At 54.8% G+C, this 18,036-nt stretch overlaps 1 protein-coding gene across 3 annotated transcripts; it reads right to left on the bottom strand.

The window, feature by feature from the left end:
• Positions 1-1,251: 1,251 nt before the first annotated feature.
• On the bottom strand, positions 1,252-17,390 carry LOC121673143 (SH3 domain-binding protein 4-like). 3 transcript variants are annotated; one of them, XM_042046213.1, is made up of 6 exons: positions 17,184-17,390; positions 13,783-13,861; positions 11,803-11,981; positions 7,650-10,012; positions 2,170-2,358; positions 1,252-1,819 (listed from the first exon to the last, which is right to left on the bottom strand). In XM_042046213.1, exons 3-6 carry the CDS (start codon positions 11,918-11,920, stop codon positions 1,595-1,597), a joined length of 2,895 nt encoding a protein of 964 aa, XP_041902147.1. In that variant the 5' UTR covers positions 11,921-11,981; positions 13,783-13,861; positions 17,184-17,390; the 3' UTR covers positions 1,252-1,594. The 3 variants fall into 3 exon arrangements, with proteins under 3 accessions (XP_041902147.1, XP_041902145.1, XP_041902146.1); XM_042046211.1 differs by having other exon boundaries at positions 17,023-17,390; XM_042046212.1 differs by having other exon boundaries at positions 13,783-13,864; positions 17,023-17,390.
• Positions 17,391-18,036: the final 646 nt, after the last annotated feature.

Consider the following 18,036-nt stretch of genomic DNA (forward strand, 5'->3'; position numbering starts at 1 on the left):
GCACGTGGAGGTCACCCTCACTGCAGCAGGGATTTCAGCTCCTGCATGGAAAAATGGGCTCCTGGGGTGCCTCAGGGAGAGGGAAAGGGGCTGGGTGCTCACAGACCCTCTGTGCTATGGGGAGTTGCACAGGAAAGCCCCGAGGAGAAATTGAAGGTGCTGTTGTGGGGTCCATGGAGAGCGATCACTTCTGGGGATGGGAATTTGGGAAGAGGGAAATACACCATTCCCTCCACAGGATGCCTTTCCTACTCTTTTTCTTCCATTTTTTTCCCCTTCCATTGTTTTTTTAATTAACCTGAAAAAAAAACCAAACCCATCCCTTAACAACCCTTACACATTCTCACTACAAAGAGCCTCTGCACTTAAAATAACCTTTCTGTGCAAAAATATTCCCCTCCCAGGTGAAATACCTGAATGCCAGGGAGCCGAAGGAGGAAACGAAGTCGTTCCAAAAACTCGGATTTAAGAGGAACAGGGGGGAAAAACATACGGGCACAGGGTGCCAGAAATATTGAGGCTGTTGGCAGCAGGTTTATAGCAAAGATTATTGACAGGTTAAACTGGATTTGGGGAGCCCTGAAGAATTAGAAATCAATGGCAAAGAGCACCTGGACCATCCCCAATGAGCTCGGATTTCAAACTAGGAGGAAGATTCTCTCTTTTCCCTCTTCTTCCTTTTTTTTTTTTTTTTGGCCTGTAGAGGGATTCTGTGGATGGCAACAATTCCCTCTCATCGTCCTCCTGATCCATCTCCTGAGGTCTCTGGCAAGCCCCAAACCTCCAGCTTCTTCCAGAGCTGTCCTGCACCACATCCAGGGGGGGATGAAGTTCCTCCTGGTTAAAGAAACAGGAACAGGCAACAAGCATCTCCCTGCCCACAAACAAGAAAATCCACGTCTGCAGAGACACGAAAACAACCCCAAAAACAACCCAAAGGCTCACAGGGCCTGTGAATAAAATAAAACAATTTAAAAAAAAAGTACTTTTTGGTGCAAGGTGCTGCTTGGGCTGAGCACACCCCAAATTTGGGGACACCCCAAGTTCTTACGGTGCTTCAGTCACATCTGGTAGCCAAGATCCTGCCCATGGTAGGGGGAAAGGGCATTTCCTGTGCTTCCTCTTAAAATATGTGTTTACAGGACCCATATTTGTCTCAAACCCCATCATTTAAAAGCAGTTTCTATGACCTAAAACCAGCCACAGCTTCATCCACCCCTCCCCCAAAGCTGTTACAACTTTTACTGCTCGTTACAAAAATTAGACTTTTATTTGTAAATGCCTAAAAAAACACGTGATCTCTTTTGGGACCCCCTCCCCACCCCTTCTTCCTACCCTCTCGAAAGTCTGGGGTTTCTTTAGTAAGAAAGAGTTTAACTGGATGAAAAGCCGTCCCCTTCCCGATGAATTCCCATCGAGGTGGGATGTCTCCCGCTGCCTTCCAGTCCTGGTGGAGAACTTGCAAACTTTGGCCTCTTCCAACCCACGCAGAGCAACCTCCACTTCTTCTCTTTAAAGTCAGCTCAAGAAAGAGGAGAGGGGGGAAAAAGCACAGGACAAACTTCCCAGCCAGGGAGAAGTGGACAAACGCGGGCTAGATGGCAAAATCCTCGTGGTCCTGGGGGCTGAAGGCAGCTGCCCGCAGCATGTCCAAGGAGTTGACGAGGATCAGGGTGCCCGTGAGGTGCTTCCAGCGCTTGGTGATGGGGTTCTTCATCTTGTCCAGCCCCGTGTGCAGCTCCTGGATGACGTCCCGGTAGCTGTCCCCCATCTGGCTGCTCCACGTGAGCAGGAAGTCGTACGCCGGCTTCCACATGGCCTGGGGCAGAGGGGGGACAGGTGGGAGGGGATCAGAGCTCAGCCAGCAGCCCAGAGCAAGCACCTTCCCAGGAGAACACCCCCCAGATCCCTCTGGTCCTCCAAGAAGAGTGTGCTCTGGAGGAATCTCCAGAGAAACGTGGAATCATTTGGTTGGAAAGCTTTAAGAGCGCTGGGCCCACATTGGTGGGGCTTGGCAGCGCTGGGTGAGCTCCAACACCTTGAAGGTCTTTTCCAGCCAAAAGAATTCCAAGATCTGCAACCCACAGGGCCCCAGGGAGACCCAGATCTCCACGGAGGGCCTGTGGAGGCCCAGATCTCCACGGAGGGCCCGTGGAGGCTCACTCTCACCTCGCTGTCCACCGTGCCCGTCTTGTCGCGGTGCGGGGCCTCGTAGGCGTCCATCTGCTGCTTGGACACCTTGGCCAGCTTCTCGGCCAGCTCCCGCCAGCGCTGGGCCACCTCCACGGCCGTGGTCAGCAGCACAAAGTCCTGGATCAGCCGCACCACCAGCCCCTGGCAGTCCATCTTCAGCAGGGCCTGGAGGACAGGGGGGGAAAGCGAGCAGAGAGTCAAGGCCGGGGGCGCGTGGCAGGGGAATTCCCTCCAGGAGCATCCCAAAACTCCTCCTGCCTCCTTGCTAGCGACAGCTGGGGAAATCAGGCCAGCAGGCCTGGGCAGGAGAGTAATCCCATTAATTGGACAAAGCACTCGACCCCTCGGGGATGGGCTTTGCAGCCGGGCTGGCCAAGGCAGCCTCATTCTCCAGGCAACCCCTCCCGGGATGTCCAGGCCCCACCTTAAGCAGTTTAAAGCATCCCGGGGGCTGAGGACAACAGATGCTTTTAATCAAGAGAACTAATCCAGACTCCATCCCAGAGCTGCACTATCCTGCAGAGCAGTGGGCAAGGCACAACCAGGACATTTTGGGATGGCACCTGGACATCAGCCCTGTGAGGGGATGGGCTGGGGTGAGACCCAGGTGAAGACTCCGACAGTACAAGCATTGCTCAGCTCGGGATGTTCTTCCTCCTCTCCTCCTCCTGCATCATTTATTGTCCTGAAAGCCAAGATTTTCCACAAATGGTTTTGAAGTGGAAAGAGCAACTGCATCAGTCCGGGTTTTCTAGGTAGGAATGACTTATCCAGGAAAAAAAGGATGGAGTAGGGTTAGCTCCTGCCTTGAAGTGTCAAATCCCATTAAAATCCCCTCACGGTGGGATGAAGCTGCAGTAAGGGAAAACCCCCAGAGCAGCCCAGGAAAGGAAGGGTTTAATGGCAGTGTTCAGTCTCAGAGGATGGGATCTGACTGCCAGGATCGTCACCCCACTCCCCAGGGCTCCCCCAGCCTCTGCCAGAGCCTCTGGATCACAAGAGTCCCAGCAGCATCAACCCCAGTCCTTGGGCAAATCCTACCCTGAGCCTCAGGAAGGGGTTTGATGTTACTAAACATGGAAATCAAGCAAACAGACCCCACCAGCTCCTTCACAGCAGCACGGGGATGGTTCTCCAAGAAATGTGGCCAGAATCCACCTTTCTGCCTCCGTGGGCCCTGACACCCTCTCCCAACACAGGGGGCCAGGCAAATCCAGGTCTGGCTGTGGGGCAAAGAAGGGTTAAATCCGCCCAGTGGAGGTCTCACTTGGGGGAGGGAAGATGGGAACATCTGAAACCACTCCAGCGATTTGCAAAGCAAAAGCACCGTGGATTTTCCCCCTTATCTGCTCCCAGCTTAGAGCTGAGCTGGGTTCTAATCACAGCTGCAGCCCAGCACGTGGCTGCTCCTCCGAAGTGCTGACACCGGCTTCCTGTGGGAGCCAGGGCGGCCATAAACCCCCTCGTTAAACAAGCAAGGAAAATCCATGGGAAAGAGCCCTCATTTGGTGGTGCAGAAGACATGAGGAAGCATTTAGATGTCACACACCTGTGCCAGAACCGCCTCCTCTGCTAGAGCCGCACGGATCCACCGCCCTCTCTGCAGGGGAAGGATCTGGAGGGTCCTAAGGAAGGGGGCAGACTGAACATCCCCAAACCCACCTTTCCAGGCAGCTGGATCCCAATCCCGGGCAGAACCTGGCATTTAGGAAAGCAGGCTGAAGGAACTGCTCTCACCTCCCGCCCGAGGTCAGAGGCAGCAGAAGAGGCCTCCCGGAGCCAGGAGCGCTGCAGGGTTAAGAGGGATGGAGCTGCAGGAGATGGATTCTCCTGCTCCTCCTGCTGCTCCAGGTGAACAACAAAACAGCAGCAAAGGAAAGCAGCCGGGAGGCCACCTCAGCAAGAGCTGCAAAATCATCCAAAACAAGGAGTCCGGGAGAGACGGATCGGCCTGGAGCGCCGCGTGTTAGCTCCCAAACCTACTGCTGGCCACGGCACCACGGGCTGTGCCCTGGCAGCTCCAAGCACACGGGCAGAGGTGACAGGAGACAGGGACAGCACCAGAGCCACGTGGGGAAGGGGTGCGAGACATCCCAGACACCGAGGTGGCAGCCAGAGGGGGAATATTACTGGGAACGGCGACACACTGGGATTAGCTCGGCAGACTTAATCCTCCAGTGGCATTATGGCCCAATTTTTTCCATCCTCCTCCCTCGCCCTGGACAAGCCTCCCGGGATAGCTGGGTGCACCCACTGCATCTCCATCCCTCGGCACCCAGGTGTGACCTGGGCTGTGCTTTGCCAGAGCCCTCCAAAATATTTATTATTTATTATTTACTCCCCTGGCAGCAGCTGGGAACCGGCTCCGCCAGCCCAGCAAAGAGCAGAGAGGGTGTTTGATATTCAAATCCCGGTTCAAAGCAGAAACACCTCCACTTAAAAGGCATCCAGGGGAGGCTGAATTTACATCCCAGCTTTGAAATGCAGAATCCCATTTCCTAACGAAGGAAAGCAGCTAGTGGAGGAAAACAGCTCCCACCTGGGACTTCCTCAAACATATAAACATGGGATAAAGGCCCAAGGAGACCGTGAGACCCACGGGGTGAGAGGATCCTCGTGCACAGGCTCCTGTCTCATCCTCCTCTTTGGGATATAGGTCAGGTTTTGACCCAAAAAAGTTGCCTCTGTACAAGTGTTCCCCAAAACAACCCTTGTTTAGGCATCAAACGTCTCTTCCACTCGTTTTTTGTCTGTTGCCACCTCCAAAATCATCTCACACATTTAAAATACACACTGTCAGCCTTAAATACTGATTTTTTTTTTTTTTTTTTTGCCTCATACTGGCTCCATGGGGTAATTTCCTTGGACATGACGCCTAGTTGGATCTCAGCATGCTGAGGGTGGGGAGGCCCTGGCACAGGGTGCCCAGAGAAGCTGGGGCTGCCCCTGGATCCCTGGAAATGTCCCAGGCCAGGCTGGACATTGGGGCTTGGAGCAGCCTGGGACAGTGGGAGGTGTCCCTGCCCGTGGCAGGGGTGGAATGGGATGGGCTTTAAGGTCTCTCCCAACCGAAAGCCATGAACACCCTGACCTGCAGCCCCCCCAGCAGCTCTTTGAGGCCTGCACACACCAGGGACAAGGAAAAACTCTTGGCAGGAGACAGGCAGCACATGGATACCTGGATACCGGGAGTCAGAGCAAACAAAACAATGGGAGGGGAAAAAAAAAAAACCACCCTCCCAACCTCATCTCGTGTGTGACCTTTACAAGCAGCCTGGAGAAGAACAAGCTCAGAGTTTCCTTTGCACGGCTCCCTGCTGCCGTGCCAGGAGCATTCCCAGCAGAGCCGTGCTTTTCCCAACAGCAGTGTGTGTTGGAGGGATGACAAACCAGAGTGTCTCTAACAGCCAGAGAGGGAGAAATGCTGTGTCTCAGGGCACGTCTATCCCCACGGGCCAGGCACCAGGGGCAACGAAATCTGCTCGAATCCACACCCAGTTTTTTTACTTTTTTATCCATGTGCTGCCTGCCTCCGATGGGCAGAGAGGAGGGAGGGAGAGCTTTCCCTCCCTCTCTGCTGTGCTGAGTAATTCCTGAGCCACATCCCCCCCCCGAGTTACCGTCACACTCCAATGCTAGTGCCTGATTAGAAAAATAGTAATTAGAGGCAGGTTACTGATTAACCAGTCATCATGGCCAGGCTTTGCCTTGCTTGGCTGCTGGTGCACGACTCTGCCACTGGCATTTTGTGTGCTCGACGCTGAACTCTGATAAACCTGCTTCTGCTTCTCCCTTCCCAGCGCTTCTGAGGGGATACAACCAATTTTCAGATGAAATGGCCACACTGGAGCTTAGTGCACCTGGTTCCCCTCGCCAGAAAGCCAGTCCATTTGTTACAAATAAAATCAGATTTAAACACAATAAAACCCATTACTGCTCCATTGCCATGCCCTGAAACATCATTATTTCCTTCTTTCAACAGGCTCAATCTAATTTCTCCATAGGCTAAGGAGGATTTGACGGCAGCGAGGGGTTTGGAAGCGGCATCGTGTTCCACCAAGAAGGGAGCTCATCCTTTATCCACGGGCTCAGCCTCCCAGAGAGCAGGATTAGAGAGACAAGGAGAATAAAACCTGCCCTGGGACTCTGCTCTCCAGGCAGCCACAGGGGAGCAGGATGTTTTCCTGCAGCTCCTTGAGCCTTATCTTTCCCTTTGTCTCCCCACTGAGGGTTCTCCATGACCTACAGACCGCCTGGGATCCCTGAAAACAATGGGAATAGATAAAAGCAACACCTACGGGGTTGGCAAACAGGGAAAGCAAACAGCGCAAAGCTCCCGGAAAGATGCAGCAAGAGCAGCATGGATTTCATCCCAACGGTTCACTGGGCCTGATGACTGAAGGGGCAAACCCTCCCTCGGGGGGCAAAGGGCGGATTTTCCACTCCTGGATGAGGAAAGGGGTCACTGATGGCCAGGAGAACCCTGCGACAGAAGCAGCGTTGGCGGCACGACCTGAAAGCTGAAAGGCAAAGCTAAACCATGGCCCCCCAGGCCCCAAAGTGGCGCCTGGGCACAGGGAACTCTTCGGACAACACTTCCATAAATAACAACGGATTCAATACCCTTCCTGACACCTTCTACTCAGTCCTTACATTTCCCCTTCTCCCTAAAAGGAGTGTGGGAACTGAACTCCTTTGTTCAGCTCCAGTCCCCTTTGCCATAATTTCATTTTGCCAAGCTATTCCTTAATCCAATTGCCATTTTAAACCACGCTGTTCCCCCTAACTCAGTTATCCTGCTCCTGCGGGAGGGCAGGGAACAGGAGAGAGCTGCAAATCTCTTCCAGACCTTTTGCCCTGTGTTTTCTTTGGCTCGCTTCCTGTGAAATGCTAGAAACGATCACGGAGATGATGTTTCGTACGGGATTGACTTGCTAATGGCATCCTAGAAGTACCAGCAGGCAGCGCTCTCCCAAATTCCTTTCAGGACAAGGAGCAAGCCACCCATTTCCATTTGCAATGTATAAAACGTCCCAGCTCAGAGGTGTCCTTGGTTTAGCTGCCACTCAGAAAAAAAAGAATCCCCATCCCTGGCAGTGTTCCAGGCCAGGCTGGACGGGGCTTGGAGCAGCCTGGGCTAGTGGAAGGTGTGCCTGCCCGTGGCACGGGGTGGGACGGGATGAGCTTTGAGGTTTCTTTCAACCCAAACCATTGTGTGACTGCGGAATTCCGAGTGCCTCAGCGCCTCCCTCATTACTGCCCTGATCTCCCTAAAGCAAGAGCCCACCGACCCCAGGGCTGGACTCCCACCTGGCAGCGCCCAGCAGTGTTCAAAAGACCTGAAAGATGGACTTCTCTCTCTACAGACCAAATTCAGAAACCTGCAACTCCCGTTCAGCCTGATCCCTCTGCAGAGCCAGGAACGGAGCCCCCCTTTCACCAGGCCTCAGACTCACCGTCATCAGCTCCTTCTGGAAGGATTTCCTCTCCTTGTTCTCCATGCTGTTACAGTCTTCCTTCAGCTTCTCCAGGACGGAGGCCACTCGCTCGGGCTCACTGTCCAGCTCCGCCCGGCAGAAAAACGTGAGCGGCAAGTTCAGGTAGCCCAGGGCGTCGGCGAAGGAGCGCCAGCTGCTGAGGTTCTCCATCAGCAGAGTCCTCACTGAGGCGTAGATGTAGGTCAGGAACTTGCAGGGCCTCAGGATCTGCTCCAGCAGCAGGCTGGTGGTGAGATCCGGCCCGGAGAAGTAGCTGGGTTTGACCTTCCCGACCACCAGCACGTTTTTGGTGTGCACGAGGCCGATTTTCCCCTGATAGTAGCCAATGTACCACTCCTTGGTCCACAGCTGGCCTTTCAACCTGATCTTTTCCTCACTGAGGAGGGCTATGACATCTCCCTTCTTGTACTCCAGCAAATAGTGGTTCTTGCTCTGCCTCACCACCGTCTTCAGCAGCTTCCCGTACTTCAGGCTCAGCACCGGCCGGTCCTGAAAAACCGGATACTTGGTGGTGGCAGCCAGAGGGGAGAGGATGATCTTCCCCACCTCGTTCTTCTTGAGGAACCGCCTCTGCCCCGTCGGTTTGATGGCACTTTTCGGAGGCGGCTGCGGCGTCTGGACGCAGAACTGGGTCAGAATGGCATCCTGGTCATCCTTGACTTGTATCCTCAGCGTGAAGTCCGAGAGCTCGTTGGGGTCGTGAGACGCGATCGGGAAGATGAGGCGGCTGACCTTGCCCAGCTTCATCTGGAAGCCCCGGACGATCTTGGCTTGCTCGCTGGCCTTCACCTCGTAGTTGGTCATGTTGGAGAACATGCAGAGCTTGAGGTCCTGGGGCCGGGACAGGGCAAACTGGTGCTTCCCCCAGAGCTGGAGGGCGACGGGAGCCGGGCTGTGGGACTGCCTGGTGACCTCGTTGACCAGCAGGGTCTTGGGCGCGCACTCGTGGCCGAACATGGCCACCACGGTCTTGAAGGAAGGGTGGATGTGCTTGGGGCCGTAGACGCCCACCGTGATCTTCTTGCTGATGTAATCCCACACGGTGTAGGGGTAGAGGATGTTCTGGCCCTGCGCCACGGCCGCGATGTACATGCAGGGCTCCAGGTTCTCCAGCTGCACCTGGATGGTGTCCCTGTAGGAATAGCTCAGCTGCATCGGCGTGTAGGGCCCCTCCTTCATGTCACTGCGCAGGCACTGCAGCCCCACCAGGCTCTTGCTCATGATGTCGTTCTTGACCTCCGCCGACACCTTCATCTCCAGGATGATGAAGGTCTTCACCTCCATGTTGCTGAGTTTGATCTGCAGGACAGGGCTGATGGTGCTGCACTTGTCGCTGTTCAGCTCCAGCGGCGGGTCCAGCATGGCCTTCATGGAGATCTGCTGCGTCTCCCCGGGGCACACGTGGCCCTCGGGCACATGGATGCTGATGTTGGTGTCCGGCAGCTGGACGGCCCCACCGGAGCTGTCCAGCTTGCACACAATGTTGGTCTCCACCGGCTGCGTCTGACCCCAGCCAGGATTTTGGCCAAGCAAATCCAAGTCGTGGCAAGACCGAGCCAGCTTCCTGTGGTTCAGCCACGCTGTCCTAAAATCCTCCCGGCTCTGGAACTGCTCAGGGGTGGGAGACTTCAAACTGCTGAAGAAACCCGACGATGCCGGCGCGTCCGACTTGGCCTGGAGGACGGACAGCTCGGACAAGCTGTAGGAGCGCTTACTTCGGAAGAAGGGGTTGTCCCTTCTCACGGGCTGTTCCACATCCAGCCTGTTCATGGAGGGAAACTCATCAAAAAGGTTCCCCAGGCTGCTGTTGGCGGCCGAGCTGGGAAGAGCCGACGTGGGAGCCCCCGTGTCGAAGAGCAACAAATCCACGGCGACGCTGGAGTCGGATTCTTTATCCGAGCCGGGCGCTGCTTGCAAGTTCCCATTCAGGAACGGGTTGGTCTGCACTCCGTTCAGGAAGGGGTTGTTCTGGTAGGATTTGGCAGAGTTCCTCTTCACATCAGCCCACTCCCCGAGCAGGTCCAGCTCCTTGACGCCCTCGTCGGGGCTCTCCAGCAGATTGTCGATCATGCCGCTGTCCGTGAGGGAGGAGTTGCGGTAGTTGACGGGCTGCACGTAGGAGGACGGGATGTATCCCATCTCCGTGGTGTTGTGGGCGTACCACCACTCCCCTCCCGACGTGTCCAGCACGTACAGGTGGTCCCCCTTGGAGAACTTCAAGGTGGTGAAATTCGTGGGACAGTAATCCTTGATTGCTACCACTTCCTTCGCGTTCCCGAAGGACGTGGGATTGTTCACCAGCAAGGCACTGGGAGAAGGCACTGCAGAGGCAAGGAGGAGACAGCACTGTGAGAGACGCACAGCAGAGCCACCACAGATTTGCAATCATTTATTCCTGGTCACCATTCCACACTGTTCTAAGTGATGAAGGTAAGTTTTGGAATCACTGAATCACTAAAGCTGGAAAAGCCCTCTGACATCATCGAGTTCAACCATTAACCCAGTACTGACACGTCCACCACTAAGCCATGTCCCCAAGTGCCACATCTCTGTGTTTTCTGGAAACTTCCAGGTCCACTAATTCCCTGGGCAACCTCTCAAGGAAGAAGGTTTTCAAGAAATCTCCACTATTTCTGCTACATTCACACCTTTCTTCCTTAAAGGGTTCATCCAAACCCAAGATAACTCTTCCTACAGGTGACAAGCCCTCTTGCTCTGCTGTAACCCCTCTCCTGCCCAGGTGGGCATGGCCAGAGAAGCTGTGGCTGCCCCTGGATCCCTGGAAGTGTTCCAGGCCAGGTTGGATGGGGCTTGGAGCAACCTGGGATAGTGGAACGTGTCCCTGCTTTCAGGTCCCTCCCAAATCAAACCATTCTGTGTTTCTAAAGGTCACCCAGTTTGAACCCCCACAGAATCCCAGCACCTCCCTCCCACAGTGCTGCCGTGGTCCTGGCAGCATCTCCAACTTCCCTTGCAGCAGTGCCAGCAGAAAGTTGTTTTGCCAGGGGACCCCAGTTTACATCCAGGCAGGGTTTAGCCTACACTGTCACCCTATTTATTGGCTTTGCTCTCATTTTCAGGATGTGTTTCTGTAAAAAGCACCAGAGCCGAGCTGCAGCTGACGTTCCATCAATGGTTAATTGTGTGCTGTCTCCCTCGGCAGACTGAAGAAAACAAGGAAAGCTGGATTTTCACCAACAGGGAGCTGCAAGGGAACTGGGACAGCACCTGCTTCAACGGGCTCGAGAGCTCTCTGGGAGGAAAAGGGAGTTTAGAAAACACAGGAAGCCCTTAAAATCCCAGAGACAAAGGGATGGGAGCTCAGACTGCACATCCCTGCAGCCACTACTTCTCACCATGGAAATAACAAGGCGAGGAAAGATACAGCTGAGCAAAGAGAAGCCTTTAAATATAGCCTGGGGATCAAATGTTCAGAGGAGAAGAGTTTTGTACACATCCCAAACGACTCGTCCGCCAGCAGGCAAAGGCGTGAGGACATTTATCCAGTGGAAAACTACACAGAACCTCCAAATTGGAATTATTTGGGCAGCCTGGCAGGTTGGAAGCCACTGCTAACTCGGTCATCCTGCAGGACGGAGCATTTTTGGTGTCAGATCAGACAGGCAAGTGGCTGCTCCTGTGTCCCTCCAGCTGGGCATGCGGAGGGTTAACAGGGATGTGCTGAAACGCCTTGGAGAAGAGGAGTCATTCCTATTTCTGCATTAAAACCCATCCACTTCGCAGCAAGTGTTTGATGTTCAGGTGCTCCACCTGCAAAAACAATCGCGTTTGCGCGTGTTTTGTTTGTTTCGAGGCCCTCGGCGCGCTCCAGCTTCCACCTGGAGTTTTTCCTTGGGATGCTCTCCTGCCAGGGGAGCAGCAATTCCCCTCCCACCTGACCACGGCTTTTATGCTGGGTAAGGAAAACACAGCAGGGGGAAAAAAAAAGGGCAATAAAAGTTGGGGAAGAAAAAAAGGATTAGTGGAGCAACCTGCAGGATCCCAGCACTGGGGAGAGGGAACACCTTTGTCGCCGCCTTGTTGGGGTCACCGAGCCGTCCCAGGAGGGGAGGACGGGCCTGAAATGAGGAGAAGGATCAGCCCCACGCACCTTTGACGTCGCAGAGCGCGGTTTCAGCAAAGCCCTCGCCCAGGTCGATGAGCGTCCCCTCGGACTTGCACCGCGGGAGCCCTCCCGAGTTGGCCGCCCGGATCCTCTGCGCTGCCATCTCCGCTCCAGGCAGGCACTACATGGCCATGGGGACCCCAGTGTCACCTCGGGGAACCAGCCTGGGGGACAAAGGCCAGGGTGTTAGAAAGGCTCCGGGTTCCCCCATGCCACCCGCACGCTGATCCCGTGGTGCTGATACAGGAGAGCGTCCTCCTGTTCTCCTTAAACCTGGATGCTCCCAGGAACCACCAATCCTTGGAGGGCAAGGACAGCCTGGTCTTGCATGATGCTGGGCACACCCCCATACGAAGCAGCCCTCTGGCCTTACAGAGTTTTTTTGGGAATACGCTGCTCCCAGGATCATAAATTGCTCCTTCTCCCCGTTTCCCAAGCATTTGCTCGTTGCTGTCACACAATTATGAAACCACTGAGCACTGGGCTGCTGTGGAAGCATGGAAGACCCACGGGACTAGGCTTTTTTCCATGTTCAAATGGGTCATCCCTGTCTCCCAGCTGCAGCACTGGGATCTCCTGGGATGGGGCCTGGCTCCTCCCGCTTGCTCCCCGCATCTCTCTCCACACCCAGCCAACCAGGCAGAGCAACATCCCTTCCTGCACTGAATAGGATAAAAATAAAGGGGTTTTTCCTCCTTTTTTTTCCAGCAGCACTTGCAAAAACACTTCCAGAACCCCTGTGGAAGAGCAGCTGCATCAGTGCGCCGGAGCCGAGAGGGAAAGGAGCCCGTTCCCACAGGACACTCCGACCACCAACGTTGCGGCTGATGCAAGCGTGGGCAAGAGCTGCCCTGACGTCACCCGTGTCCTCTGCAGCTGGGACAGTGGCCAGATGGGCCAGGACAAGCAGGGAAGGCTGAAGGCACAGCTGGAGCACAGCCTGAGCCCTGAGTTGCTACGCCAGGTTTGCACCAGGGAGCAGGAACGCTGTCGGGCGTACCCGGGATCATGCTGGAAATTCTGGATCCATCCCCTGCCTCCTGCTCCCTCAGACCTGCCACAAAACTCCAGCCTGGCTGCAAAACACCAACAGGTCTTAAACATCCAAGTTTTAATTAGAAGTTACGTCCGAATCCCTTGTTTTACAAAGGGATTTTCATCCACTCCTCACGCTGTTCTTACTTTCTGCCTCTCCCATGCAATCTTTTTTCTTTTCCTCCCTCAGCTGGAAAATGAAATCAAGCAGAAAATAACAGCCAGACCCAAATTCCTGAGGTGTGAATACAGAGCTGATGCCTCCTCGGGCACTGTGAGGGGGAACAGCAAGTCCTGAAGGATTTGGTGCCCTTTTCTGGAATGCAGCAAGAGGAAATGTGCTGGGGAGAGCCTGAGCAGGAGATACTCCAGCCTGCTTGAAATGCTTCCCAAGCCATCCCCGGGGCTGGTATGCCGGGAATGCGGCTGGCTGGAAGGGATGCACCAGGCTCCAGCCAGAAAAGGGAAGGGAGAACTTGTGTGCAAACATTTCCCCTTACAGGAGAGCCTCCTGCCGGGAGCAATCCAAAGGGAGAGGGTTTGGCAGGGAACAAACACAGGGCAACCGGGCTTTGAGTCAAGGCTGAGCTTATCAGGGCTGGGACAGGTAAGACAGGAGACCTGGAGCTGCTGCCAGGGGGCAAGACAAAGGAAAAACCAGCGGCAAGCTCCAGCAGGAAGCAAGGAAGGGAGGAAGGATGGATGCTCCCCTCGGCCGGCACCATTCACCCAGCTCCAAGCCCCGCCGTGGTGTTTCCCATTAATGCCATTTGGGATTGCAGGTTTTCCAGGTGGCATGGAAACACCCCAAACACACGGTGCCTCCCCTCTAGAGACCCCACAGACACTTCGTGAGCTTTTATAGGGTTTTTTCTTCCCTGGCTGGGAGGACAATTCCCCCCCCCGCCTTCACAGAGGCAAAAAACAAACCTCCACAACGGCATCACCAGCACAGAAAGAGCTCAAGTGGCAAAGTTTTCACCAATTCTGGCAATTCTTTCACACGATCCTGCTGGGAAAAAAAATAAATAAATAAAATCAAACCACTGTGGCATCCCAAAACTCCCCCCTGCACAAAGTAGGAGAAGACCGAGTGTAAGCCACAGATATGTTTTGAAACACCTGCCTGCTGGTCCAGCATGGCATGAATTTTACATGAATCATGGCAGCTACAGCCCTGACAGCTCTCACTGACATATCCTCAAGCCTGGAACTCGCAGGGATGCTCCCCCTTCCTTTATTTATGTATGGAGATGGGAAGCTTCGTGCTAAAGGTCTCTGACAGACGTGGGCTGTGTGGAGAAACAGCTGGAAAAACCCCCCTCTGCATCCAGCCCTGAGGCCTCAAAAGGCAGCAAGAATCTACACACAAAGGAGGGATAATGGGAAGGGATTTCCTCTCCTGGCAGGAGCATCCTGGATCTGTCCGTCCCTCCTGGATCTAGGGATGCACACACACACTTTAAAGGATGGGGATCCAGGCCCCCCACGGCTGGATTCGGGATGGGAGCCCTCTTTTGGAGCTGGGGACGGACCCAAGACGTTCCTGAGCGCAGAGATAACCAGCAAACCCCCAAATTCAGGCTGTGCGAGGATAAAAGGGATAATGGGAGCGGCGGGGGGGGGGGAAACAAAGGGTGGAAGGGGCAAGATTTGTTTAGAAACCACTGAGACAATGGTCTGCAAACTCCTCTGAAAGCGCTTTAAATTTAGCCTGGGGTTAAATATAGCCCAGGGAAAAACCCGGCCCCACGTGTTTACCCAAAGCCACAAACAGCATCCGAAATGAACGGCGGAGAGGAGGGGGTGGGAAGGAAACCAGTGGGTGACCAGGGCTCACCCTGACAGTGCCAGCAGCTCGTCCTGCAGCCTCTCAAAGGCACCCACACCTGCTTCTCACAGCGGTTTTCCCGCTCCCATTAGGAAAAGGGAATGCTGCAGGGTCAAATCCAAGCCTGCGAGCCAGGGGGACCTGCTGCCTGCTCCCCCCGTCCCAACAGAGAGCGGCTGCCTGCATCAGGGCCCCACGGTGGTTGCATTATTCTGGCCAAAATCCTAAGCAGGCTTTGCTGGGAGTTGGAGAAAGCTCTAGGGAGGCCCCAGTGAGCACATTTCCATGGGTGCATCCTCACAGCTTCCTGGGATGGACGGGGCTGCTCCCGGATTTAACTTGGCATGAGCTGGGGGTAAGGATAAGGGGTTGGGGATGGGATGTGCGGGCTGAGCACACTGCGGAGAGCCTGGCTGCTTCTCAAGGGGTAGAGAGGAGACAGCAGGGAGCATCTCCAGGGTCTTGAATCAGTGCTCCTGGATCTCCTCTTATAGAAGTCATGGAATATCCTGAGTTGGAAGGGACCCCAAGGAAGGTCAATCCAACCCCTGTCCCTGCACAGACCCCCCACCAATCCCACCCTGGGCATCCCTGGCAGCGCTGTCCAAACGCTCCTGGAGCTCTGGCAGCCTCGGGGCCGTGCCCATTCCCTGGGGAGCCTGGGCAGTGCCCAGCACCCTCTGGAGGAACCACCTTTTCCTAAAATCCATCCTAACCCTGCCCTGGCCCAGCTCCAGCTGCTCCCTCAAGTCCCACCAGCAGGTCTGGGGCTGGTGGCAGTGTCACATCTACTAAAAAATCACCTATTAAAACGTACTAAAAACAAAACCCAAAGGTCACTTTTCCTGCAGCACTCGAACACACAGCATTCAGCATCCCAGCTGCAGCATTTCCCGGCATGGAAAAGGTTAAAAATAACTTCTGCAAACTGTCTGCTGCAACTTATCCCAGAAATCCAACTGCAAGCCCAGGGGAGCCACCTAAAACCTCCTGGCACAGGCAGAGCCCCGTCCTCGCCAGCGCTCCCAGCTCCACCCATCGTTCCAAGCTCATCCTGATGGGATTACGGGATGGACACACCTCTGTCCGGACACTGAGCTATCAGTCAAAGACACACCACGGGCACCCAGCCATGCTGGACAGGGCTGCCAGGGAAAAGCAATCCTGGGAAAAATACCAAACCCACGTCCTGGAGCAAAGAAATGCAATAAAAACCACGGGAACACCCCAAAGTGCGCAGCCCCAGGGCGGGAAGCAGGATCTGCTGCTGGCCAAGGGAATGTCTCTCCAACAAGCCCAGCGTAGGTGGGAGAGGACCCCTCCAGGAGCCTCAGTACTGGAAAATCCCAGAATGCCAAGAATTTGGGCTGATAAGACCCAGGAGGGCTGGCAGGTACCAAGCACCATCAGGGCTGGAGATGGAGCCAGGTCCTTCCAGGTGCAGCCACGGACCTGCTGCCAGCAAAGGGAGCAATCCCTGCCCATCCCATGCTTCCCAGCCCTCCCTGGAGCTGCAGGGTCCATCCCATCATGGCACGTCCATGGGAAGCACAAGGAACAGGAGCCACCATGACACAAGACTGGTCAACTCCGCCGTGACTACCACCCCACAACCTTGTTTACACTGGAAAATCCATAAAAAGCCTCTCAAGACCATGGTGCAAGACCATCTCCCACCCTGCCCCTGGCCACAAATTGAAAATTGGGAAGAAAGGAAAGAGCTTCCAATCAATCACTCATCATCCCCTCCCCATGCCAGAGCCAAGATCAACTCCAGGCACTCGTTGCTTATGGCTTTTAATTTGCTTTTTCATTCCCCAAAGTCCAGTTCCTCCGGCTCTCCTACAACCATGGAAGTGTTTTCGGAGGTTTCTTCTAAAAACAGCCAGCTTTGCTTGGATATGAGCAAATTTAAACACTTTCTAGGTAGGAACTCATGTCCCAGAGCCACAGTGCTCTTGTGCCACACCACTTGTCCCACACAATGAATGTACTGAAAATGTTGCTTTCATCAGTCACAAAACCCTAGTAACTCAAATCCATGGAAGCAGATGCAGAAAAGGCCCCTCCAAACCCCGGGGACACCCCAGCCCTGAGGGAGCTGCTCAGGGAGTGCCTGGTGACACCAACACACTGCAGTCAGCAATGGCCTTCAAAAGAAACTGAGAAAAGGCCCAAAGTGGCCGAAACTGCCAAATTTTAGCAAACAATCTGATTTAGGAACTTGATTTTGCCCCGTGAATTCTCCACCTTCAAGATCTCCCGCATGGCTATGACACAACACAACGCTGGCCCTTGCTCAACACGCTTCCCCCCCCAGTGGAAGATGATCCCACTACCTCGAGAATTCCCTCCTTTCTCCGTGCTCGTACAGACAGATCTTCAGGCACACCTTCAAAACTGGCAACACCAGCACAGCCCCACCCAGGTCCTCGGCAGCCCCCTACAAGGCTGGGATGGCTTTGGAAGCTGCTGGTGGCAAGGAACAGACTCAGATAACCTTGTAGCTCATCTCCCAGTGATCCAGGTCTCTTCCATGCTGGAGGGGATGGGTGGGGGAGAACTGGCTGCTGTTGAGTTCTTCCCCTCAGAAGCCTGGCCCGAGCATTCTCCAAGTCTGACGCCAGCCGTGCTGCGTATCCCGGTGATTCCTGACCCCGTTGCCTCTCTCTTATCTCCTCCTCCTCTTCCTTCACCGCCTGTGCTTGCCAAGCCAACGCTTTCATCTTCCAAAAAAAAAAAAAAAAAAAAAGAAAACCCACCCAAGCCAAGCAAAGATAAACCACCCCTTAAGACAACACCAAACACCAGCTCTTTGTGCCAGAGAGAACAGCCTGGTGTGAACTCACACGTCCGTCCCAGCACGAGCCTCGCGGGAGCTGCCAGGAGCACAACACACGGCGCTTCAGTCCCTTTCCCAGCAAACAAGAAGGGACTTGTGGAAGTATCGGGACCTCCCATCCCTCCTGCAGCATCCTCACGTCCCAGGGGTTTGCTTTGGAGCCCATTCCCACCATGTGATGTGGGAATGACTGCACCCAGCACGGCGGCAGCGGAGCCCGGCCCCGCGCCGTGCCCTCCGCTCCCTGCCAAGCCCCACGGAAAAACCCTGCCCTCGAGCTCCAGCTTGGCTCAGCTCCTGCTGCCAGGCAAGGGCAAGCCAAGCATGGCCAGGGTGATGGAGAAGGGAAGGGAATGAAGGCAATTTTGGCCGAGTGCGTGCTGCCAGTGTCTGCTGGTGCCTGGAGTCCGTCACGGCCTCCCTGCTGGGGATGTCATCCTTCACAGGCAGAGCGGGAAGGACGGGAAAGCTTCCTTTTATAGCACGAGTCCCGCTGGATATCCATCACCAG

This window comes from Corvus kubaryi, unplaced genomic scaffold (genome assembly GCF_017639235.1).
Source record: "Corvus kubaryi isolate FWS band 111438036 unplaced genomic scaffold, C.kubaryi_AGA036_p1.0 65244, whole genome shotgun sequence".
NCBI lineage: Eukaryota > Metazoa > Chordata > Aves > Passeriformes > Corvidae > Corvus > Corvus kubaryi.

Excerpts from the sequence above, each read along its gene's own strand:
- LOC121673143 (XM_042046213.1), bottom strand. The coding sequence starts at position 11,920 with ATGGCAGCGCAGAGGATCCGGGCGGCCAACTCGGGAGGGCTCCCGCGG. Across the intron at positions 10,013-11,802 it reads CGCGCTCTGCGACGTCAAAG|TGCCTTCTCCCAGTGCCTTG; the intron begins GTGCGTGGGGCT and ends TTGCCTCTGCAG. Across the intron at positions 1,820-2,169 it reads CGGGCACGGTGGACAGCGAG|GCCATGTGGAAGCCGGCGTA; the intron begins GTGAGAGTGAGC and ends CCTCTGCCCCAG.